Source organism: Trachemys scripta, chromosome 7 (assembly GCF_013100865.1).
Source record: "Trachemys scripta elegans isolate TJP31775 chromosome 7, CAS_Tse_1.0, whole genome shotgun sequence".
NCBI classification, from domain to species: domain Eukaryota; kingdom Metazoa; phylum Chordata; order Testudines; family Emydidae; genus Trachemys; species Trachemys scripta.
This window is the reverse complement of record NC_048304.1, coordinates 2,914,457-2,939,534: the sequence shown is the minus strand read 5'-3', so window position 1 is coordinate 2,939,534 and position 25,078 is coordinate 2,914,457. Positions and strand designations below refer to the sequence as shown.

General features: G+C 43.2%; 1 protein-coding gene across 4 annotated transcripts in view; it reads left to right on the top strand.

The window, feature by feature from the left end:
* Positions 1–25,078, top strand: part of FHIT (fragile histidine triad diadenosine triphosphatase) — a 1,015,388-nt gene that overhangs the window by 795,730 nt on the left and 194,580 nt on the right. For all 4 annotated transcript variants that reach the window (XM_034776975.1, XM_034776974.1, XM_034776972.1 and 1 more), the window contains one exon: positions 359–388. In XM_034776975.1, the coding sequence (XP_034632866.1) occupies positions 359–388 (30 nt within the window). The remainder of the gene's footprint in view (positions 1–358; positions 389–25,078) is intronic.

Sequence of the window (25,078 nt, the reverse complement as noted above, 5' to 3'; positions counted from 1 at the left end):
CATAACAAGAATTTAAATAAACAGGCTGTGATTTAAAGCAGCGCTTACAGTTCTGTATTTTACGTCCACGAATAACAGAAACGTTATTGCTAGCAATTAAAAACTGGGATCTGAGATCATGAAAAATAACAACCGTGCCAGTATTTATTTCCTTTTCACATATTATTTCTCCCTTAATCATGACCTGAAATGTAAATGCATCTGGTCTCACATGCTTTGTGCTGAATGGGACCCAGGAGAATACTATAAATTAACACACAATGAAATTGGATTTAAATTATTAATGGGCAATATTTCTGAATCCCCAGGAGATCCTTGTTAGCCCCACTTATCTAACTCTTCTATTTTTTGCTTACAGGATGGTCCTGAAGCTGGGCAGACTGTGAAGGTGAGTGCTTATGCTTATTATGCAGGATACAAATTAACAAGAGACAATTATGAGAACTAACAAAAGATCAAAACTAGTCATCTGCAGAACATTGCTGTATCATTTTCTTATTCTTAAGGTTAGAGAAATTCTGGGTCTGTTCTGCCTGTCAATACTTGGATTGAATTTGCATGGAACTGTGTTTACATTTCTCTTCTTTACTAGGCAAAAATGTTCAGCTGTGAAAATACCATCTCTGTCCTTGGTACAGAGAGAGGCTCTCAGATGATAATTGGCTGTACCTCGTTTATTTCACATGCATAGAAAGCTACAGAGGGAAAGCCATTTTTGTTGTGGTTTAGACAGTGAAAATATTGCATTTTCCTTCATAATTTCTTTGCCTTTCCTATTTATTCCTGAATGAGTTGAGGCTGATGAAAGGACCAGCTAAACTGAACTACATTAGAAAAGCATACTTCTTTTTATCCACGCTTTCTCTCATCACATTCTTGTTAGCAAAGTTCAAATCTAAAGGAGCCAGCGAAGCTTAAAAACAATTTTTAAGTCATGCTAGTACAAAAAAAAAACCCTATTATATTCTCCATTCGAGTAATAAAATAGATAAAATCCAAGATGGTTCTCTGGCCATGTTTCACTCCCCCATCGTGCAAATGCAAACACAGATGTAGTTAGATTATATGCCTGAGCATTAAATAAGGGCTATTTTTTTATACTTGGAATCAAAGGAAGATCAAAATATGATTATGGTTTAGCACTTTGTAAAATCAGATTATATGTCTTGAAGAAGCTGCTTAGGTTGATTAAGATAACTCCGACAACCAAATGATGGCAAATAGAAACAATTCACTTACTTCCAATTTGGCGTGTTGACCTTACCATTGATATTGCTTTTATTGCTTGCTATGAATATCTAACAGAGAGCAGCGGGGAAATAAGACAATCTCCAGACCACTGGGAAGCTTATGGGATGTATAGCACTGAAACACAACTTACTGCAGGGCTGCAACAAAACAGATTCTGTAGCTCCCGTGCTAGGCTGCTGGATTGCACTGGGAACAGGATGGTGATGGGTGAAAATGATTATTTTCCGCCTAGTTTTCTTTAAAAAATGAAGGCTTTGAAATTAAAACCCAACATGATTTTGGAAGCAAGACACAATATTTCTTTCTGTTGTCAGGTACATATTATCTTTTCCATGAGAGGTTCCCGAGAAGCTATTTTAAAAAGTGAGAAAAACATTAGTGCTAATGATCAAAATTAGAAGTGAAAAATTTGCATATCTTCCTTGATTGAGGACAGTGACTAATATATGTTTAGGCTTTAAAAGATGCAAGAAAAAAGGCAGGTAAATATTCCTAATTTTCTATTTGTACAAAGCGTACTGTGCATGTGTCCAGCCAATGAATTGTGAAAATATGTAGGCATGCGGTCCCGTGGAATGCCCCTGTCCCGCACTTCTAACAAGTGTAATGAGAGGGTAATGACCCACTGATCAGCCCCTGCACTCAGAAAGAGTGTGTGTGTTTTCACAAACAGGAAGTTAGCAAGTTGCATTTTTCCACTTTTCTGCATCATTGGACAAAGCTATAGTTTATTGTCATCATTTTGATGCTGCATCTCACCTGAAAATGCAAACAATGATTGTGTTCAGAGAATTAGGAATTTTCAGAACCTACCTCAGATTACTATGATCTGAATCTTGTTTAAGGAAAATAGTGCAGTGGGGATGGGTAATTTAATAGCTGTGTTCCTCCCAGGTGGCTGGGGATCATGAAGTCTGAAGCCACTTACTTGATACATGAATAATTTAGGTTTCAAAGTAGCAGCCGTGTTAGTCTGTATCCGCAAAAAGAGCAGGAGTACTTGTGGCACCTTAGAGACTAACATTTATTTCAGCATAAGCTTTCGTGGGCTACAGATGCATAGAGCGAAACACCTATGCATCTGAAGAAGTGAGCTGTAGCCCACGAAAGCTTATGCTGAAACTAAATGTGTTAGTCTCTGAGGTGCCACAAGTACTCCTGTTCTTTTTATGAATAATTTAGACATCTTACATCAAATATGTAGTGTGTTGGTTATTTATATATAAGAAATGCACAGTTATATAATCCCATACAGAAAATGTTATTAACTCACCTCAAGGGTGTCAAATTCATTCTATGGAAGGGACTGCATTTCATTTTTAATTAGGGACAGTGGACCAGAGCATATATTTAGCATTCTCCTCCCTCTACAGCACATCTGCCGCTGAGGTCAGTAAGGCTATGTGTGCGCTGCAGAGTCAACTTGGGTCAGATTAGCCTTCCCCAGGGTGAGCAGCCATGCTGCAAACAAAGCCCTACTTCACCGACTGTGTCCCTCTGTGCTGTGCTCCCCGGGGATGTCTAGGACATCTGGGGCCAATCCCCCGCTCTTAGTGCTGCAATAAGCTACACCATCCTCTGAGTCTTTCCCAGTGAATTGTGGAAGAACTTGTCTGTCCTTCTGGGCAAGTGGGGGGAATTGTGGGAAAGCATTGGAGGACTATCTGCACTCACTTGGTTTGTCCTGCATCCCCACTGCAAAGTGTGTGTGGGGGGAGAGAAATTATCAGCCCATGTGAAAGCAGCACTTGGGTGTCGCCCTGTACCCCAGGGCTAGCCAGCTAACCTGGGTTGAAAACGCCACCAACCTTGGGTAGGTGGTTTTTGTATTAGGAGAACACCCTGGTAACAGCTAGGGCTAACTGTGCAGGGAAGACATACCCTAAGAGGCTTGCCAAAGATCTAGCGGGCTAGATACAAAGCTAAAGTTGCTTCGGTATAATTCCTCACAACAGCCACTCACACTCAAAAAAGCACAACCACAGCAGTCCTACATGAACCTTTCCACCCGGTGCAGTCCTAGCCTGCTATCATCCGGATGCTCATCCCCACCGTCACAGTAAGGCTCGAATCCTGCAAACCCTCAGACTTAAAATGAAGTACCTGCACAAGTGTCTGCCAGATCGGGGCCAATAGCCTACCTACTTTTAACAACCGTGTCACCTCAATGAACGCTGGAGAAGACTGAAAGTCGCCATTCAATCAAATTAAACAGTAGCCTGTGTTGTAGAGTTTGCTTCAGTGCATGAGCGAGTCAGTCTGAAAAATTAGCAATTTGTTTGCTAGTGAGGTCTGCAAAAGAAGGTAAGAAACAACAAGGATCTTTTTTAGCAGGGGGCTGTTCTAAAATGCTTACAACTAATAAACCAATGAGCCGAGTTATGTCAATTCTTTCTTGTGCGCCACGAGGATGTGCTGTGATTTTGGAGAAGTTAGGCTGTCTTTTTCTTGCATAAGAAAGAAGTCGAATCCTATTTTAAGTATAAATTGCAGCTTATCCTTCACTGTGGATCCATCTCTAATTATAACTGTTCGGGGTGTGTGTGTGTGCACATTACACTGTACATAGAACAGACCTTGATGGTCAATGAGATGATTCTTTTGGTTTTAGTGTATCTCTTGATGGCAGCTGTGATTCCATGGTGTTTACATGAGGTGTTTAGGTTTTACCCAGATATCCTATATAGTTTTATGCAGTGCCAATCCAGAGCCTAGTGCTAGCTAGCCAATGCCATGATATCAAATGACCGGCTGGATGGTCCTTTATGCTGTCCTGCTTACACTGTTTCTGGATTTCTCTTTTCTACTGGGACACTGGAATGGTGGCTTGTTGCAGAGTAGAACCAAGATATTCAAATACATCCACCTAGAGGTATTGTAGCAGCTAATGTGGATGGTTAGAGCCATGTCTGTTATGTTTCATTCAATTTAATACTGTCTTTCGTGATCATGAGTGTCTGTCACCTAATCTCAAATGCCCAGAGTTGAGGTTGCTCAGACGGCGAGTACACCCACTCCCTCATGCAGTTGCAAGTTCTAGGCAGCTTCATGGTGCTACTTCTAAATACTCCCATTTGTGTGTGGGGGAGAGAGATCTTTCCATGCAAGAAGCACTGAGTCCATCCCAAACCCCATGAATGATCTTCACTTGCTCAGGGGTCTCCTGCTCCCTCCCCACCCTGGCTGTCAGGCAACACAACTCAACATAATCTGCCTGGCCAGGAAATCCTGCGGAATCCTAGAGCACAGAGTAAAAGGGAGCAGGGTGTTGTTTTAAGACCTCTGACACAGATTCTTTGCAGGGCCCCTCTTCTACCCCCCAACCTGGGCTCCAGGAAGGGCCTGGAAATGGAGGGGCAATTCTACAGGGATGGCTGACCCCTCCCTCCCCCACTTCCAAGAAGGCTTGTGGGAGATACAGTCCACTCTCAAGTCTGGGGCAATGATTTCATTGTGCATCCAGGAGGTGGGTTCTGCGCATTCCCCACTCATGTGTAAAAGCAGCAGACACTGTCATTCAGAATTGTGCACGTACATTTGTATCCTTTCCGTTTTATTCTGGTGAGGTTTTTCTACTGGGCCCATCATTGTGGTGTGCAGTTGCCTTCCAGTAGTGCCTTAATGGACATGAGTCACATGCAGTTTTTTCCTTGTTTCTTTCTTCCTCTCCACAGGGGGAAAACTGCTTGTAGACTCTCATGTAAAGCATTTTTACTTCTGCAGTCTGTGCTCAATTTTCTCTAGTGCAGGGCAGGTCTGTGTATTGCCCCTTGTATTTGGAATGGAAGGTGGTGGTTTGGTCTGTGTGCACCTGGACCATCCAAATCCTTGCACTGGAGCAGGAAAATCCGCTCAGTGGCTTAACACAGGGCTTTTAAGTGTATGTCAAGTGAGCAGCATTTGAAAATCTACCCTGGTGTAATTTGCAGCCTTCTTTGTAAGACCAAGTCAATAAATGTGTATCCTGACTTTGTGGGCATAGAGCTTACTAGGGAATAAACCCTAAGCCGGGCCTTTTATGTGGGATTGCAACCATCCTGAGAAACACCAGGCATTCTGTACTCTCGAAAGGCTACACAAATCATGCTGGCGTGGGTATGATGCAGCTAATTTATCTCTAGAGACAAGATAATATTGCACAGCAAGTGCCTGTTGCACAAACACCTATTAACACACATCTCATTCTGCAACAGTGTCAAAATCTCAGTCCTCTCAGCAATGTTCACAACTGCCTGCCAGCTCACCAGTTTTAGGTTCACGTAAAGAAAGAAGAAAGCCAGGCCGATGCTGGCAGTGTGAGTATGTATGCAGAAATTTATTTTGGGTGTCACATATTCCACTAATTATTCTACACTGAGAAGATTGCTTCTCCATTATTTTTTGATGTGCATGTTTTTCTTTCACAGATGCTTTTTTAATGCTGCACTAAATCAATCCATCTGGTTTGCATTCTTTAGGAATCTTAACCTGAAGTGAAGAGTGCAGTGTTTATTTACACCTACTGCAAACATTTTCATCCCATCTGCCTAATGCGCTGGACTTGGGGTTTCACTACTCAGATTAATTACATCACATCACACACTGATTGTATCAGAAGGATTAAAATGATTAACCACAACACTTTGATATGGCAACAGAGTTTCTCTGCAGATGTGAATCCTTATTTAATAACACATTGAAAACCAGCTTTTGCTCTCTTAATAGAGAGCAACACAAGGATGACTCAGAAGAAAAGTGCAAAATGCAACACATTGTACTTGTTTATAAACACATTTAAAATTCCAAGTGAACAAACAAGTGAGAAAAGCAAACCATTTTTGAAACGTAGAAATGCACTATGAAACCTGAGACCAAATGGTCTGTTTGCCTTTGCCTCTCTTGAAAGCCTGTAAGATGTGCAAAAAATGGTTTGACAAAGTACAGTAGCCTCACTTATTGCTTTTCGAAACACACTGATGGTGCTTTGATGTAGAATATGTCAGACTGCAGCTATATAATTGGTACTGCAAATCCAGTAGCCTCAGGACAGCAGTGGCTACTTTCAGCTCATAACTTTCCTTCCATTTTTAAACAACATTTGGGTTTTGTGTTTTTGATGAGAAATCTGTTTAAAGCTAGGAATATGCTGCATCGTAAAGGGGCAGTGTCTCTAAGTATTGGCTGCTCCAGTTGGACATTTCAGACCTTGTCACCCCTCATTTTGAAGCCCTCCACTGGCTCCTTATTTTCCACTACATTAAATTCAAGCTTCTTGTCCTTGCCTTCCAGGCACTTCATAATTCTGCCCCTCCATAATAATTCACTGCCTTTTTCTCCTTCAGATCCCTTATCAAGACCTATCTCTGGGCTGCCAACAGGAAATCAGCCAAGCAATTATGGCTATTTGGTTAAAATAGCCAGAGAGAGCTGGGGCTTTTAAAATTTATTTTTTTAGATGAATTATTTTGCACCATCAAGTTTTGCAATAGCTAACCTACGTATAATAGAAATGGGGGAAAGAAGGGACCTCGAGAGGTCCCTGAGTCCAGTCCCCTGAACTAAGGCAGGACTAAGGATTATCTAGACCATCCCTGACAGGGGTTTGTCCAACCTGCTCTTAAAAACCACCAATGAGGGAGGTTCCACAACCTCCCTGGGCAATTTGTTCCCGTGCTTAACTGTATCCACAGAAGCTCATTTCTTTTACCCTCTGCCTCTGTTCACTCCATCGGTTTGTCACGCTCACTTGCTGCATTTTGTTTTCAATTGAATTGTGAGCCCTTCAGGCAGCTAGCACAATGGGGCACTGATCTTCAAGGGGTTCTTTAGGCACTACTGTAATATACATCATCATAACATGCAGGAAGTTGAAGGAAGATGCTAGACATCTCTCATGGTGCACACAATCAATACAGGTCGTTTTCTGTAATTAGGACTCAGCAGACATTGATGAGAGGACAGGTGCAGGGCCGGCTTTAGGAAGTGCGGGGCCCGATTCGAACAGTTTTGACGGGGCCCCGGCAGGGATGACTGAAAAAAAAAAAAACCACGTAAAAAATACGTGGGGCTTGTACTCACCGGGCGGCGCTCCTAGTCTTCGGCGGTGGGTCCTTCACTCGCTCCAGGTCTTCAGTGGCACTGAAGGACCTGCTGCCAAAGACCCAGAGCGAGTGAAGGACCCGTCGCTGAAGTGCCGCCAAAGACCCGAAGCGCTGCCGGGTGAGTAAAAATTAAAAAGGAGCCTCTAGCCAGGGAAGGGATTCTCGGCCACTTGCCCCCACCCAGCGGCCCTGCCACTGGGCGCGGGGCCCTCTTAGGCGCGGGGCCCGATTCGGGGGAATTGGTGGAATTGGCCTAAAGCCGGCCCTGGACAGGTGAGATTGTGGCTGCACTCCCTGCCAAATCAGAATGCTTTGTCTGAAGGATGCAGGAGACACAGGCGTATTGAGAACATGGAGACTCCCCAATGAGTGATGGATGTGACACCATTCTGAGAACACCAAAGGCTGGGGCACTCCTAAATGGAAATGATGACTTGGATAACGAAGTGTGATGTAGAAATACCAGGTTGTGAGGCTCCCTGAAAGTATGGAGACAGGAGACATTGAGAGAGTCTCTTTTGCAGTGAATTCTGATGGAGTTGGATGATTTTGAATTCCCACTACAGAATGTCCTGGTGTTGGATCCCAGACTTACTTGCAGAGTAATATCGTGTTACATCCCTAGACAGACCCGAAATAGGCTCTGCATGGACTGGGCCTGTAAAGTAAGAAAAAGAAAAAATCGTGCAATCAATTTATTATAGTTATAAATGGGGAAAGTAAACTGGAAATTACAAAGGACATTGTCCAAGCCAGCCTAATGGAATGAAAGCCTCTCTCGTTCTCTGCTAAGAATGCACTCTTTCTTTCCCAGGCTATTTGCTTTCTTAGAAAAGTCTCCCTTTTCCTTGGTTTAACTGTGAGCCGCCTCCCCTCAAAAACTCCCCAAAGAATATATCAGGGTTGTTGCTAGTGAACGGGCCTAAATACTCAACTTAATGATCCACATTCCCATGTAGATATTAACTGGTATAAAATGCCATTGGCTACACCCATAGCCTCTGTCCCAGCTGTTTGGCACTGTACCAGCAGCTCCAGTGGCAGACAAGCAGGAGACTTGAAACTGGCGGCAGAGAGGCCAACAGGCCGGACAAGCAGTAATGATCTTGGCGCACCGTAGGCCTCGCTCCCACAAAGGCTTTCACCCGCTTCATTTGGAGCACGTGTGAGGTTCCTCGGCTGCTTCTGGCAGCAGCAATGTGCCTGCCCAATTCGCAACAAGCACTCCATACCCAGCCAAAGCTTCAGCACCGAAACGAACATCTGCACCGAGGCTGAGACCTTGTCTACACTACGGCGGGAGATCGATCTAAGTTACGCAACTTCAGCTACGTGAATAACGTAGCTACCAGTCAGTCCCTTCCTAAGCTCAAGCCATAGCACGCCCCTGTGAGGACATGGTCCCTGCTGGGACACCGAGCAGCACTGGACACACACTGCTTATTGAAAATATAATTACCCTCAGTGTGAAGGGCACCAGGTTCCCTTCTTCATCCAGAGCACTAGAAAGCTACAGGCCTAGTTTGAGGAAGTCAATTTAAATATTTATCCACTTTGTTTTTTTCCGAAGAGGCTTTGGGCAAGAAACATGCCAGTCTCCTCTAAGCAATCTGGAAAATCATTTTGCTTCCTTATTAAAAAAAGACCGTGCTAGATTCTCAGCTACTCTGGATTTATAGTAGTGGAACTCCTTTGCCTCAGTGGAGTTGCTGTAGCTGGATGGGAAATGGTTTTCCCGTCCTGTGAGAATTCTCGAGAGGTTGACATTTTTTCTCCATCCTGAACTGGGACAACAAGTTAAAATCTTGACAATTTTCATGAATCAAAAATTGGGGGGGAAAATGCAGATTGGGTCATTCCAAATTAAATAAATTAATGGAGATATCCTCTCTCCTAGAACTGGAAGGGACCTTGAAAGGTCATTGAGTCCAGCCCCCTGCCTTTACTAGCAGGACCAAGTACTGATTTTGCCCCAGATCCCTAAGTGGCCCCCTCAAGGATTGAACTCATAACCCTGGGTTTAGCAGCCAACGCTCAAACCACTGAGCTATCCCTCCCCCAATTTCATTTTGATAATTTTTAAAAAGTTTCCTTTTGATTGTGAACTTTTTAATAATTTATAGTAGGAAAGATAACTTACATTTCCAAGCAAAAAGTCATTTTGACCCCAAGCCCCCAGATTTCTTTGGTTTGAAAATGTCAAATTCTCAAAATGGATGTGTGTCGAAACCCGTCCCTTCCGGCGACAGGTTTGGTTTCAGCCAATGGGCGTCTTCTGATGAAAAATGTTTCATTGAAAAATTCCCAACCAGCTCTAACTGTGACTCCTGGGCTGCACCAGGGTCACTGAGATCAGACTCGAGCTCTTGCACCTGAATTGGAAAGAACCCTTCATTTCAATGTTCGTTATACTCGCTCCTCATTACAGCGCTATGTTTAAACCAGTCTCGGTGTGAATGAGTATATATAGTCAAATCCCGCTCTGAGTGTAGGTCCTACAAAACCGTCCACAGTACTGTACAGACAGATCTTCTATGAATCCCAGACAGTGTCTAAGGTCCAGCCATCAAAACTGCCTGATTAATTTTCTGGCGCTTAGTGTACAAGGGCTCTTTCCTGGCTTCATCTCTGTTATACTACTTCTTAACTTGTCATCCAAACATCTTTTAAACCTTTTCTCACCACGTTTCAGCAAATGCCGTGTTTGTGTTCTGTTCCAGGGCAGAATCACGTTCTTTCTGAGACACATGCAACGCCTTATGTATGAAAGTGTTGCCATTTAACCCACCGGTTGGACTTGACACTATGCTATCCTCTGGATGGGGTGTACATCATTTATTAAACAAGTGCTGCAAAGCTCGAATCCAGTTTGAACAGGGTTTTCTGAATAGCTTTGTTCCTAGTATTATGTTTCACTTTATATCAAAATATCACAGGCCAAGATTCCGACCGTTTATGATTTTGCTGTTATTTTGTGACCACATTCTTACCTAATTGGTGGGGCCCTCATTCTGCTAAGGAACTGCCCATACAAAGGGAACACAGGTAAGAAAGGATGCACAGCAGCTCATGGACATAACCAGCCTCTCTCTCACTGATGCATATGTGTTAGTGAGAGACGGAAACATGCTTCCTGCAAGCACAAACTTGGCCACTTTTAGAAATTGTTGCATCTTTTAGCCCAAAGCCATTCGCAGCTGACTGAGCTGTGAAACTTTGGTGTCTCAGCTGTCTGGCTGGTTCCCACTCCATCCTGTGTCTCTTGTGGCATCAGAGGATCATAGTGTTTTGCTCTTCTTATTTGGAATATTAATGATCCAATTTAAGCCAGACAAAGGGCACCCATTTACCAGAGTGATGGCTGCCTTATAAATTCATGTAATAAATAAAAGAGTAAATCTGGCCCCATATTTTTCAATGCAAGTTACATCAACTGCAGAGGATGAAGGGCTGTCCATAAAAAACCCATAAAAACCCAGCACTGCTTGAGTAAATTTTATGCTAAAAAATGTAAGGCAGACAGATTTTCTCACTTGAAAGATTAGACATTTAGGCCATCTTCTGATCTTTTGAAATGACAAATACATCTGGGATTTGACCTTTAATTGTGCTCAGTCCCACTGGTGCATAGTTTAGTCTATGTTCTGCATCACCACATTAGCTCACAGAGAAGAAGTGTGTAGAAAACAGAGTCTCTGTGTGCGTGTGATTTACAAACAGAAAACCAAGGTTAAATGTATCAGATAAAACATTCATGCAAAAGGGCTCACCCGGCTCTTGATGGGACAAGAGGAAGAGGGATGAAAATGTTACCTTATCATGTGTAAAACAGAACTGCCTTTGAAAAGAGGGGAAAAATAGAACAAAACCTGGTTCTTAATTCACCATAAGAAGCTCTGGCATTCTCTTGAGCCTCAGTGAGGCCCAAATTGGGGTTTATGTCAGCAGAGCAGAAATCACTGCACACACTTCAGTGGAGTTATGCTGGATTTATGGTCACGAATCTCACAGTAGACTCTGCCCCTGATTTAGTGCACTGGCCTTTTTCCACTTGGAGACCCGAGTACAGATTCTAACTTATGTCACGCCCAACAACTAATTTGGTGGTTTTCTCCTCCTCCCAGTTTGTGCATCCCAGAAAAGACACCAATGAGTTTGATACAGTTCAGCATGATTGACAGACTCTCTTCAGAAAGAGACCTGCCACTTAAATAGAAGGTGTTACAGGTCAGGATTAAGGTATGTTACATATATTGTACTGTGTCTGCATTAAGCTGGTGCTGTTCATGGTTCTTATTTCATTACATAAGCACTCAATACCCACACAGATTTTGAAGGAAAATCATTCCAGTTCAGATTCTCAGAATCCCGCATGCAATTCATTTCCTAGCTAAAGGCATTCCTGACTTCCGTTGTGTCTTGCTATTTCAAATGTCCAGAACTAATGCTGCAATAAGGAATGAATCAATGGAGACCAACTGAATGATTTAACAATTTACGTGATCCTTTTAATTAGCATTTGACAGACGAGTTCAGCACAGAGTTGTAGGTTTCCAGCTGTAACATCTGTGTCCAATTTTGGGATAAAATATGTGTTCTCAGAAAAGAAAGTTAAACTATAACAACTGGCTGGGTGAGCAAAATTAATCTTAAATCTTACCTGTTCCCATTTCTTTTCCATGATCCCTACTCTTCCTTAGATGGGACTTCGTCCTACACAGTTCTGAGATGCTCAGTTCCTTGCAGGAGGTTTCAATGCCTGGCCCCAGATCAGAAGGACTCATGCTCATTTTTTATCAACAGAACGTTTCTAGCAGATGATAACTAATGAGGGCTGATTGAACCAGCCTCTTTTCTTAAACTGCTGAAGGAAGCCTTAACATGCAGTAAGAACAGAGCAGGAGCTGGAATTAGGGGCCTACTCAGCCCTTCCAAGTGGATAACTCATGGGAAAGATAAAGTACTCAGAAATCATCTGAACTTACAGAATGACTGAACGATTCGCCCCTCATCATCTGAGAGGCAGAGTTGTGCAGCGGGTAAAGCATTGGACTGGGAGCCGGGAGACCTGGGCTCTACTCCCCTCTCTGCTATTGACACGCTGTGAAACCGACGGCACGTTGCATCCCGTCTCATCACGTGCCTGGTTGTACCATCTCCAGCCTATCCTGGGTTGCTGGTGTTGGGGTCTCTGGTGCTGGTATCATAGAAATGATCATAATCTTTACCTTTGGGGTGGGGTTAGTGCAGGCGTGGATCATTAAGGAATGCTGACACTATCTGTTCTGGAAACCTGGTGCAGGAACCCTTCCCACTGCCCTCATTCCTGGAAGCATGGCTCCCTGAAGACCCACATTCCTCCCTGTCACATGTGTCCTTTGTGAACTCTCCAAGCAAGATTGTGTTGCTGTTTGTTTTTATGCTGGCAAGTCCCTCTGCCTCCAGACTATTCAGCATGGAGCAGGAGCTCCCTGCCTTAGCCCACCACCGCCTCTCCCAAAAGAGCCACGTGGAGGTGACAGGGAAGGTCTTTTGAAGGGCAAATTGGGGCTACGGAGAGGGGTGGTTAATGCAGATTCAGGACATCTGCACCTCTTTCCCGTGCTTTTCTGCTCCGCTCTGGCTGCCCTGCTCCTGGCGCTCCGGCCGGTCGGGGATTGTGGGCCCGCGGCAGGGCTTGGCGCCCTCCCCTGCTGCGCTGGTGGGAGGGGGGAGGGGCGGCAGGTGGCTTTTTTGCCTAGGGCAGAGCCGGCCCTGGCTCCACTCTGCGCTATGGTGTGGGTAGAGTCTGTCGTTATTGAGTACAACCATAGTGTGCTAATCTCTAACTCCTCAATGAGAACAGAGATTGAGCACCTCAATGCAAGACTGAAAGTCTGGGAAATTTGTCATTTGTTTACTTCTGGGTGGAAGCCCACAAAATGTTGCGTCTGCATGCACAGATGGATATTGACTGTCTCCTCTGAATAAATCCTGCCTGCTAGTGTAGCAAATCAAGCATGTATTGTAGGCCGGAACAAGGCCTGCAACCTCTAGGATAAAAAGTTGAACAGACATCCAGTGTTACACTAATCAAGCTTTCCATGGAGAAAAAGGGTGTGCTGTTTGGTAATCCGCTCAGGAATTCGACTTTTCATCCCCTTTCTTCTTTAATGCTGAACAACTATAGTATGCCAGGTGCTGCACAAACACACAGAAAGACAGTCTGTCACCTCAAGAGCTTACAGTGTACATAGGCAAGACAGGCAAGCAAAATGTGTGAAGTGATATTAGAAATCCATCGTGTTAGTTACTTTCTTTTTCTAGTATTATTTTCCTTCTTTCCACTCCCTTTTACAACCCTCTCTCATCTCCTTCCCTCTTGCTAGTTCTTTGGTCAGGTGCCTGTGTGGTAGCTGCCCCAATGAATACTCATTGCTTCCTGTTCACCCCATGGCATAGATCCAAGCTCTGTATCAGAGGGTGGAGAAAATAAACAAGTAAACAAGCAAACAAAACCAGTGCGTTGGTGCCCGTGATCTTGAGCATCTGCCTTTGTTAAACCAGCTAAAATTCTAACCTTAAATGGGTGTCAGCAGCAGATTGTAGACGTATTTGTAGTATTTAAAATGGATTGAATGCTTGTGAGCAGTTCATTTTACATAACATAAGAACGGCCGTACTGGGTCAGACCAAAGGCCCATCATCCTGTCTACCAACAGTGGCCAATGCCAGGTGCCCCAGAGGAAGTGAACCTAACAGGATGATCAAGTGATCTCTCTCCTGCCATCCATTTCCACCCTCTGACAAACAGAGGCTAGAATCATAGAATAACAGGGTTGGAAGGGACCTCAGCAGGTCATCTAGTCCAACCCCCTGCTCAAAGCAGGACCAATCCCCAGACAGATTTTTGCCCCAGATCCCTAAATGGCCCCCCTCAAGGCTTGAACTCACAACCCTGGGTTTTGCAAGCCAATGCTCAAACCACTGAGCTATCCCTCCCTTCTAGGGACACCATTCCTTATCCATCCTCGCTAATAGCCATTAATGGACTTAACCTCTATGAATTTATCTAGTTCTCTTTTAAACGCTGTTTTGACAGCCGTAGGACTGTTTGCCCAGAGAGGAGGTACAGCATTGGCAGCTCTGCGTAATGGCTCAACAGGGTGCCTGAACCCTTTATGGAGAGGTCACTTCAAGGATGTGAGATCAGTTGCAAACCCATTCAGCTCTTGGTCTCTCTTTGCCCAGAGTAACAAGCAAACCAGTTAGTGCCAATTTTAGTGGTGGTTTTTGTTCATATTTGTCAACTCTGAAGAGAACATCAGGCCTTGACTTTTGGTTAAGGCCAACCTTGTTTGTATTCAAAATGGAGACCTCCTGGTGAATAGTTCTGTATCCCATTTCTGATTCATTGAGTCCCACTTTCCCACATAACGTGTGACTTTGAGTCCAATTCTCAGCTGGTGTAAATGGCGACATTCCTGGTTCAATGGAGTGACACCTATTTACAAAGCAAAGAACTTGACCTTGGGTGTGCAAACAACCAACTAAATTAACAACTGTTTATTTGCATGCCCAATTACAATTTCTTGTGTAATCTTAGTAACTAAATATGCACAGTAGATTATTTTCATGATGTCCATAAAGCATAATTTGAGGTACGGAGTTACTTTCTTTATATATCTTTCTTTTCACCCAAAGCAGTGCTCTGTCACGATGTGCAGCTATAGGAATGACACCAAGGAAAAATCACAGAATTTATTAGATTCTAATAAACTCCCCTCAGTGCACACACATTCAGTATCTTCCATTAACATTAATGAGAGTTATGCACGCATCCCGTGGAGAATAGGCCCCGTTGTTTTATTTCTTTTCCTTGGTTTTAGTATTAAATCTCATCCCACAGTCAGATCTGTAGGGCATACATGTACTCCTGCTGCTCACTTATTTGCTCTACTTAATATATACAGCTTGATCACAGCCTTCTTCCATAGTAAAGCTGAATGAGCACAAATATAGAAAAAAATCTACTTAAACAGAATTTCTGTATTTGGACAAAAATGAGGACTATGTAAATTAATGAATTAATGGATAACTATTGATTACCAGTGGAATCTAATTAAATCATAAATATCCCCCTGAAAATTACTTGCTCCATGTTATTAAATTATCAAATCCATAACTAGTTTTGAAACTAAGACTCTTAGTGCTTGAGGGAGCAAAGTTGTGTTTTGGAGCAACGGAGGCAGAGGCAGTGCCTAGGTAGAGAAATTTATTATTTAATTTGCTGAGTAATCTAATTTCGAATACCTATTGAGTTTCTAAAAAATGAACTTGGATTAGATTTTCTTGTCAGGAATAAATAGGAAATATTGGCCAGTGTATTCATTAGCTGTAGTGTATTGAGAAGACAGAATTGCTGTATGTGATGTGATTGCTGCTCGCTTTCTGTTCTTTTATCCTGTGTTCCCTGGTACTGTTATCCATACTTTGGAACGTGCCATGGTCCAAACGTAGACTGCACCCATGTGACAAAGATCCAATAAGAGGGAGAGACACAACTCGTTCATCCAAGAAACTGATTCTGTCCTTCAGTGTAAATAATTCAGCTTTGTGATTCTTTATTCCTGAGGTAAATGGCGCTCAAGCTGTGTGGAGCATAGGGACCTCTGGGATTAAAACACGTGACATTCCTTGAAACGGGACATTGGAGAGGCATACTAAGCAAGCAGTATTCTTCATTCAGGCTTTATTTCACTTGCTTGGTAAGGGTCCTTTGTTTACGATTTTGAAAACAGATCGCTTACAAAACCCATTGACTATTACTCCTGATTCCCTTCTGCACACTACATTTGGCATCTAAGGGTATGTCTACACTATGAAATTAGTTTGCTTTAATAGAAGTTGATTTTTTAGAAATCGATTTGATACAGTCGATTGTGTGTGTCCCCACTAAGCGTATTAAGTCAGCAGAGTGCATCCACAGTAACGAGGCTAGCATCAACTTTCGGAGAGTTGCACTGTGGTAGCTATTCCACAGTTCCCGCAGTCTCTGCCGCCCATTGGAATTCTAGGTTGAGCTCCCAATGCCTGATGGGGCAAAAACATTGTCGCGGTGGTTCTGGGTACATTTCGTCAGGCCCTCCCTCCCTCCGTGAAAGCAATGGCAAAAAATAATTTCTCGCCTTTTTTCCTGCGTTACCCGTGCAGATGACATACCACGGCAAGCATGGAGCCCACTCAGCTCACTGTCACCATATGTTTCCTGGGTGCTACTGGCAGACGCGGTACTGCAGTGCTACACAGCAGCATCCCCTTGCGGACGGCAGATGGTGCAATACGACTGCTAACCGTCGTCATCGTCCAGTGGGTGCTCCTGGCCGACCTGGTTAGGTTGGTCGGGGGCGCCTGGGCAGACATGGGTGCTCCTGGATGGCCTTAGTGAGGTCAGTCGGGGGCGCCTGGACAAAAATGGGAATGACTCCAGGTCATTCTCTTCTTTAAGTTTCATCTAATGGAGATTCAGGCCTGCCTGGAATATCATGCCAGCTGGAGGCTTCTGCCTCAGGCTGCTCTCCCAGTCGGCAGCACCGCGCGGTCGCACCTACCCCAGCCTACCCCTTGCTCCCATGGCTCATGAAGCCTGGACAGTAGTAAGAAGCAGTTCAACTATAAGCTGAGCAAGTGCAGAATGGTGGTAGAATGGGCCTTTGGACGTTTAAAAGCTCACTGGCGCAGTTTACTGACTCGGTTAGACCTCAGCAAAACCAATATTCCCATCATTATTACTGCTTGCTGTGTCTGTGAGAGTAAGGGGGAGACGTTTATGGTGGGGTGGGAAGTTGAGGCAAATCCCCTGACCGCTGATTATGCACAGCCAGACACTAGGGCAATTAGAAGAGCACAGCAGGGTGCGCTGTGCATCAGAGAAGCTTTGAAAACCAGTTTTATGACTGGCCAGGCTACGGTGTGAAAGTTCTGTTTGTTTCTCCTTGATGAAAACCCAGTGATCAGATCCAGTACCTCCTGTTTGGTCCATGCTGGAGCTCTTTTGCGATTCTGGGACTCCATGGTCACCTGTGCTGATGAGATCTGCATGGTCACCTCTGAGCTCCCCACGCTGGCCAAACAGGAAATGAAATACAAAAGTTCGCTGGGCTTTTCCTGTCTACCTGGCCAGTGCATCTGAGTTGAGAGTGCTGTCCAGAGCGGTCACAATGGAGCACTCTGTGATAGCTCCTGGAGGCCAATACCATCGAATTGCATCCACACTAACCCAAATCCGACCCAGCAAGGTCAATTTCAGCGCTAAGCCCCTCGTCGGGGAGGAGTACAGAAATCGATTTTAAGAGCCCTTTAAATCGACATAAATGGCTTTGTCGTGTGGACGGGTGCAGGGTTAAATCGATCTAACACTGCTAAATTCGATCTAAACTCGTAGTGTAGACCAGGGCTAAGAACAATGCTACGTTGGTTTAATGTCACTTTTAGGGCACGTTTCCACTACAGGCGCTTCAGTGGCAGCACTGCAGCTATTCCACTGTAGCACCAGTAGCGTAGATGCTGCTTACAGTGACGGAAGCCGTTTTTCCATCAATGTAAGTAAGCCACCTCCTGGAGTGGCGGTAATTAGGACGCCGGGACAATTCTTCCATCAGGCTAGCTCTGTCTACATCAGGGGTTAGGTCAGCTTAACTGAGTCAATCTCCATTTTAAGTGTAGACCAGGGCGTAGGGCTAACGTCATCCTTGTCCTTCGTGGTGAGTGGGACGGAGGTGCTGTGTGGCATATACAGACTCATTCAGTGCCAGCCAGGTGCTTGCTCCTCTCAACATGAGCAGCGTGTGCCACTGGGTACCACTTGCTGCCAACAGCAACATATTCAGTGTCAGAGAAATCTGCTGACCATGCCCTCTTATGGACATGTGGTCTGATCCAAGGCCCATTGAAGTCCATGGAAAGATTCCTGTTGACTTCTTGGCCTTTGGACCAGGCCCACATTGTATAAAGCTTATTCTCCTAGCACTCTCTTGAGCATCATGGTGATACACTGACTTGCTGCTTATGTGAGGTGGTGAGTGGTAGGAAGAAGATCTCTAACTTCTCCTCTTTGACCCCTGTAAACTGGTCTGTGCAGGACAGGATTTAGCCTTTATTCTGCTTTATTAAAGAAAATTGGAAAAGGTTTTTAAAAAAACAACATCCCGGACTTTCCCATTTTCTGATGAACAAATTGCTGTGTCTGCTTAATAATAATTCCCAGTATTTGCTGAGCACCAGGGTGCATTTGCTAAAAAGTTATTCTACAGTTGCCTACCTGATTGACTCTATAATTAGCAGCAGATTGCAAGAGTAAAGTGCAACGACATACAGTGTATTATCTGTTAAGGGTGCGTCTTGCTTACATTTGTTTGGCTTGACTTCAGCAGGTCCAGGCTTACAAACATATTCTCAGCTTTATTAAGCCGAACGTCTTCCAGTTTGCTTTAGTGAAATAGCCAATCCAATTGTGTGTACGTGTGCATGCACAAACACACACTTCTAATAATTGTACAGTGGACCAGACTAACAAATTTCCACAGCCTGCCAATGGCAGCTTGCAAACCCTATTGGGGAATGATAATTTGCTGTTTACGGTCATAATTATCCCTTGCCATTCAATGCTGAAACTGAACTAAATTTTGCTGAAAAGTAAAATATAATAATAATAATATAATATAATATAAGCTTTAGTAAATTAGCCACAGTCTAAATGCAAAAATGAGGACACAACAGAAAATTAATATTTATCTTCTACCAGTGTGTAACCGGCTTTGTTAAGAAATGTCTGAAAGCTAAGAAGAGTTTGTTAGACAAATTATAATTTTAATTGCAAACCTAATTGATTATACTCAGCATGCTCATTAGGTTAAGGGAGAATGAGTCAACCCTCAAGGTCATTACAGTAATAGATATTGTAGGCATGGAATTTGTGATAAGCTGGTTTGTGAACATCTAATTGCTCATTCATGGCAGTGTCTGCCACTTTTACTCCCGAACCACTCTTTGTCCAATTTATTTAACACCCCTTAATATTCCACAGTTAGATTTACTAGGGGAAGCATCAAGCAATGAATTTCCAGCCCTTTTCGTGCCTGAAAGGCAGACTGCTAAAAAATAATGGCGTGACATCAAGCAGGGTGCATCAGAACTGGAAATACTCACCTTGCGGAGAACAGCAAGAATTTCTCCTTGAACCCCCTCTCTCCCCCAAGAATAAGAATCATACAGATAGGGAAATAGATTGGGAGAAGATGCTAAAAGGGACATCCTTCTTTTAATGGCACAAAATAATCAAAACTATGTTGTTGATATTGTTGTAGAAGGCACGCACCATACCAAGTGTTTGCAGTTAATTCTTTCATTGTTTGTTTGTTTGAGAGAGGCCGCGGAGGGAGGGGGGTCTTAAAAATCAAATCTTTTCTTGGGAGACAGGGCAACTGAGATGTCGCACAGCAAATTTCTTCACCTGAACAGGACTTTAAAGGATGAAAACATTCTCATGATAGTAGTACTGGGTTTTATACTGTGCTTTTAATCCATAGATCTCAAAGCACCTGACGTTGGAGGTAGATATAATAAAGTATACATACAGATGGGGATATTGTGGCCCAAAGAGAAAAAAGTGGCTTGTGTAGGACCACCCAGGAATTCAGTGGAAGAACCAAGAATCAAACCCAGGCCCCTTAAGTTCCAGTCTGGTGCCGTATCCATTGGGTCACTCTGCCTCTCTAAGTCAGCTGCTATCTCAGCATTTCCAGTCGTGTGAAACGATTAGTTCCACACCCCTATGCCATGGAGTGTAGCGTGTTGGGAGCTGAGGTGAGACAACCAACGTCTTTCCTGTTAGATTCACCAATTGTATTCAGTATTCAGAGGGGGATCGCAGGGGTTCTTTCAGTTAAGACACATTTTCCTACATTCCAGGGCTCATCGGTTTATTAAAAATAATTAAATAAAATGTTTGGAGGGGAGAAATTCTCAGTGCAGCATTGACAAACCTGAGCTGTGGAATAATGCACCGTTTGCATGCAATCACACCAGCATTTGTGTAGTAACGTCACACATAGTCATTTGGTAGTACTGCGCCAAAAATAGATAAATGAAACCAAATAAATATTTAACAATATGACAATTTAATTACAATATCGTTTAATAGTGACTTTAAGCATTTTGTTGATGCATTGTTAAAAAAAAAAGATAAATGGTAAAAATTCACTAAAGTGCAGATTCCTTATATTAAAAAACCCATGCAGAAGGAAGTCTTAGGGCTAGTCTACACTGCTGCGCTATAATTGGCGCAGCTCCACCAATGCAGCTGTGGCACTAAAGCGCATCTGGTGAAGAGGTGCTATACCGATGGGAGAATGCTTTTTCGTCAGCATAATTACTCCACTTCAGTGATAGGTGGAAGCGATGTCGGTTGGAGAGTGTCTCCCGCTGCCATAGCACGGTGGAGACAGCGCTTGAAGTCAATGTAACTCACGTCGCTCAGGGGTGTGTGTGGTTTTTTCACACCCTTGAGCAACATAAATTACATCGAGTTCAGCAGTAGTGTAGACAAGCCCTTTGAGTTCCCTCCGCTATAGTCAGACTTCTTTCCAATAGTAGTCTGTGGCATCAGACATTTCTTCAGTCTTCCAGGGGAGGCGGCTTTAGATGCAAGTTTTTAAGACTGGTTTTCACCCATCCCTAAAACTCAGTTGCAGGCATGCAGTTGTGATGGCTAATGAGATCTTTCCCTCCTTAAAGAAATGTGTTCATCAACTTTCTACCCTTCAGTGCAGAGGTTAACATGTTGGTTGACTGAATGACTGCTTGATTCACATCATTGAAAAAGGGGTCTACAGACTCTCCCACATATCTTAGTCCCCTATCACCACCTTGTATATTGACTTGATGAGAACATTTGTTATGCAAACGCACTGCTGTCTGTTGTACAGCAACTCTTTAGATCAGTCCTTACTGTCCTTGTTTAAAATGTATGCTCACATTTTTGCATGGTAGGTGGTGATATTACTTTTAGAAATTGAAGAGGTGTGTGGAGTTATGTTCTACTTTAGGAGAAGTGAAGGTAACGGAACCCTAATGAAAATGTTATGTCTTGATATAAGTCTGGCATTTTATTATTTTGTTTCATGTTGGTTTTAATCACATTGTAGTAAACTCTAAAGAGGAATAGAATCTTTTTTGGGGAGAAAGTTATTCACTGGAATCTTGTTCTGTAGCTGCAGTTCTCAAAATGGTGTTTGGGCATATTTTAATTAAGAGGTTTCCAACCAAGCGTTTTCCAGTACCCTATCTCTTTGCTAATGTCCATTTCTTTTCCCATTAAGAAATGATAAATTGTAACCCGTCATGGAAAGTTATGTAGGTCATTATCATGAATGGAACTGCAATTAAATTCCGTTTTCAAACAAACAAACAAAAATCTTGTCGTAATATAGGTGCTAGTATGGGTAGTACTCTTTCCTCCCAGCCAGAAATGTGTTAGGTTCAAGTCCTACATAAGATTTGCCTTTAGAATGAACACTAATGCTGATAGATAGTCTTAGGACAGGACAATGCCATTGGAGTTTATGTGCTTCAGAAGTTAGAATCCAGCTCGTGTCTTTTGGTAGCTGTCCAGGTGCAAGCGAAATGTCCCATGGCGCTTTTTATTTAAACAAGCAGCAGGGGGATAACCTTCTAATTGTGGTCAATATCAGCCCTCCCACTGCAAAACAAAGACGTGTTTAGGGCAGATTGTGAGTCGCTGTTGGCTAAACAGTGGCTGATCCCATTGCCTGCACAGCCGCTGCACTGGTGGGTGTTTGTGGTGCTATGGCAGGACCTAGTGGCTGCAGCCCTGTTGTTCTAGACACTCGACAACCCTATACAAAGAGCTGGTCCCTGCCCCCAAAGGGTTTACAATCTAACTATAAAACAAGAGACAAGAGGGGCATACAACAGGCCGATGGGGGAGCAAAAGACAACAGTGACATGATGGGCAGTGGTCCCAGCACAGCAAATGCCGAAGCACTGCTGAATTGGTTCAGCTCTCACAGCACGGGGGAGTTCGCGGGAAGGATCTGAAGCAAGGACAGTGCGATGAGAGGTATTTAACTCATTATATGTCTAGGGCACTTTGAGATATTAAAAGTAGCTCTGTTCTGTATCCAAATCATCATAAAATTAAACCAACCTAAACACCTAACCTTTATGTGAAACTAAATTACAATTTTCATATGTGTTTCACCTTAGATTTCCCTTTGATAATTATAGGCTTGGCCACAATCATTGGGAATAATCCTTTTGATCCTTTTCCTAAAGAGAGAGTCTGAAGTGTTTGCAGTTCACAATTTCTTTCTACATATTGTTCACGTCCATTTCTATGTACTAAGCATTACCATGCAAATAACTATAATCGAGAGTTGATATCCATAGAGAACAAATACTAATACAGTTAGAATACATCAAATATGAAGCAGGCTTTTCATTCAGAACAGAAGGAAGGATTAAAAAATATTAGTTTTTTTTATAGAAAACATTTACAATGATTACAATTTCTATTGAGCATGCAGAAATCTGAGCTTTGAGCTCGCAAGAACTCTCATTATTGTTTAGCCTCAAGAAAAGGCTTATTATAAATGAATGTATTCAGAAAACAGATAAATATGAATGATACAGCCACGTAGGTTGAAGAGCCTTGGGGGGGTCAGATATGTTTGCTGTCACCCAGCCATGTCCATTTCCATCTGAGGTGCAGCAAATGTTAAGACTGCACAGAAGATAGTCAAATGTTACATGCAGCGATAAGAGCTAAGACTAGAATGCCAAGAAATTACTTTTGTTTTGATTTTTCTGTCATTTTAATTTTAGCCCCTTTTTTGTTGTTTCATACGGGATTGAAAAAACAGGCCCTGATCCTGGAACTGGTGGGCAGATACTTGCAGTGCTCAATATGGGGTGTGGGGAAAAAGAACTAGGTGGCCTTTTTATAACAACCAAAGTAACACTGAAGGCCCACATTGAGGCCCTCTGACAGAAGCTGACTGCACAGACGGCCTTTTCGTAAAGCAGTACAGGCCAGAACCTGAACAAAGCTAAGCTGTACAATTCCCTGCCAAATACGGTCAAGGGCCATGACCAGAGGAGGGAGGGGAAGGAAGCCATGCGAAAGGCCTTAGCAACATGATAACTGCTTGTTGATGGAAAAACATGATAACTGCTTCTTTGCAAAAAACATGATAACGGCTTATATGAAGAAATTGCTTCTAGTAAAGGCCAGCTCCTCCTATAGTCCCAGCTATCTGCCACCAGCCAATCATATATCATCTTTGGGCGTCCTGTCATAGACCCCCAAGGCCCTCACACCCGGGAAAAAACAATATGTACCTTGACGGGAACAACACCCCAACTGGTGCCAAGTACCACCCATGTCAAAACCACCAAGAAACCCCCCACCCAATAGGCACCCAATTCTCGTAAATAATGAGGAAGCTACCGAGAAAAAGAGGACAGACCCCTACTCTTATTTTCACATAAATGACGTATTATTTGTACTATTATTTGCAGTTTGACGAAATAAAGGCAGCCTGTGCGCTGCTGCTAGGGGTAGCAGTTTTCGGACTGTTGCCCCAACGCGTTGGTATGTATTGCAATAAAATGGCCTCAGGCTTGAGTCTGTGAACTAAAATCAATGCGTGGGTGACTTTTTCCACGACAGGGGGTAACTGGGTGAAACATCATGGCCTGTGATATACATGAGCTCAGACTAGAGGGTCAAATGGTCCCTTCTGGCCTTAAAATCTATGAAGAGCCCCATTGATTAAGTAAGACTGCATCTAGACAGATTAATGCCCTGTGTGGCTTCGCGCAATCAAACCTCCACGCCACGGACTTGGAGCCTTAATATAAAAGCAGGATAAAGGGAGTGTATCTTTGGCCTTAGCAGGCCAGGCTGAGAGGAGTCATTTGGTTTCAGGTGCTACAGAAGAGATCTTTAACCTCCTCCTGTATCTTGATTTCAGCAGTCGGGAGGGTGGGTAGGGTGCAGGGCGCTGAATGGAGGAAGAGGCCTGGAAAGGATGAAAATGGTAGCCTAAAGGCTGAGGTTGTGGGGAGAGGATTGGCTGAAATAGGAGGTATGTGTGTACCTTTGGGCCTGGGTGGTGCAGTGGTATTCAGAGGGGGTACACCACCATTCTTAACGAAATATTTATGAAGAGTTGATGTGCTCTGATGAAACTAGTGAAAGCTACATGCATCTAAGTTGAGTTTGGAATTTAGCCCTAAATAAAGGCTGATAAAAGTTGTTCTCAGATGCAAAATTACCATAAAATGCGTGAAAAAAATAAGAACAGTATCAGCACTTTGTTTTATTGGTGTTTGAAATAAGAACTGCTTTCCATGTGCTAGGTTTGAACTTTGAGTGTTTATTTTGAAGTAGATTATTTGTATGGCCCAGTCAATAAACACAGACAACCTTAATCTCCTTCTTTAAACACCATTCTATTTTATGAATTTTTCATAAGAATTAATCACTGGAATATTTCAGTCTTAATTAATTAATTATACTAAAAATGTATAGCCAATGCAGCGTGATGTCTGGTAGAAAAATTACTTAATAAGCTTCCAATCCCACCATTGTTCTAACTTGCCAATGAATTACTTAAGTGTCATTTGTTAAACTGGTTTAGTCAATAAAATCCTTTAGTTGTTTTTCAGAGTGTAACCATTATTTC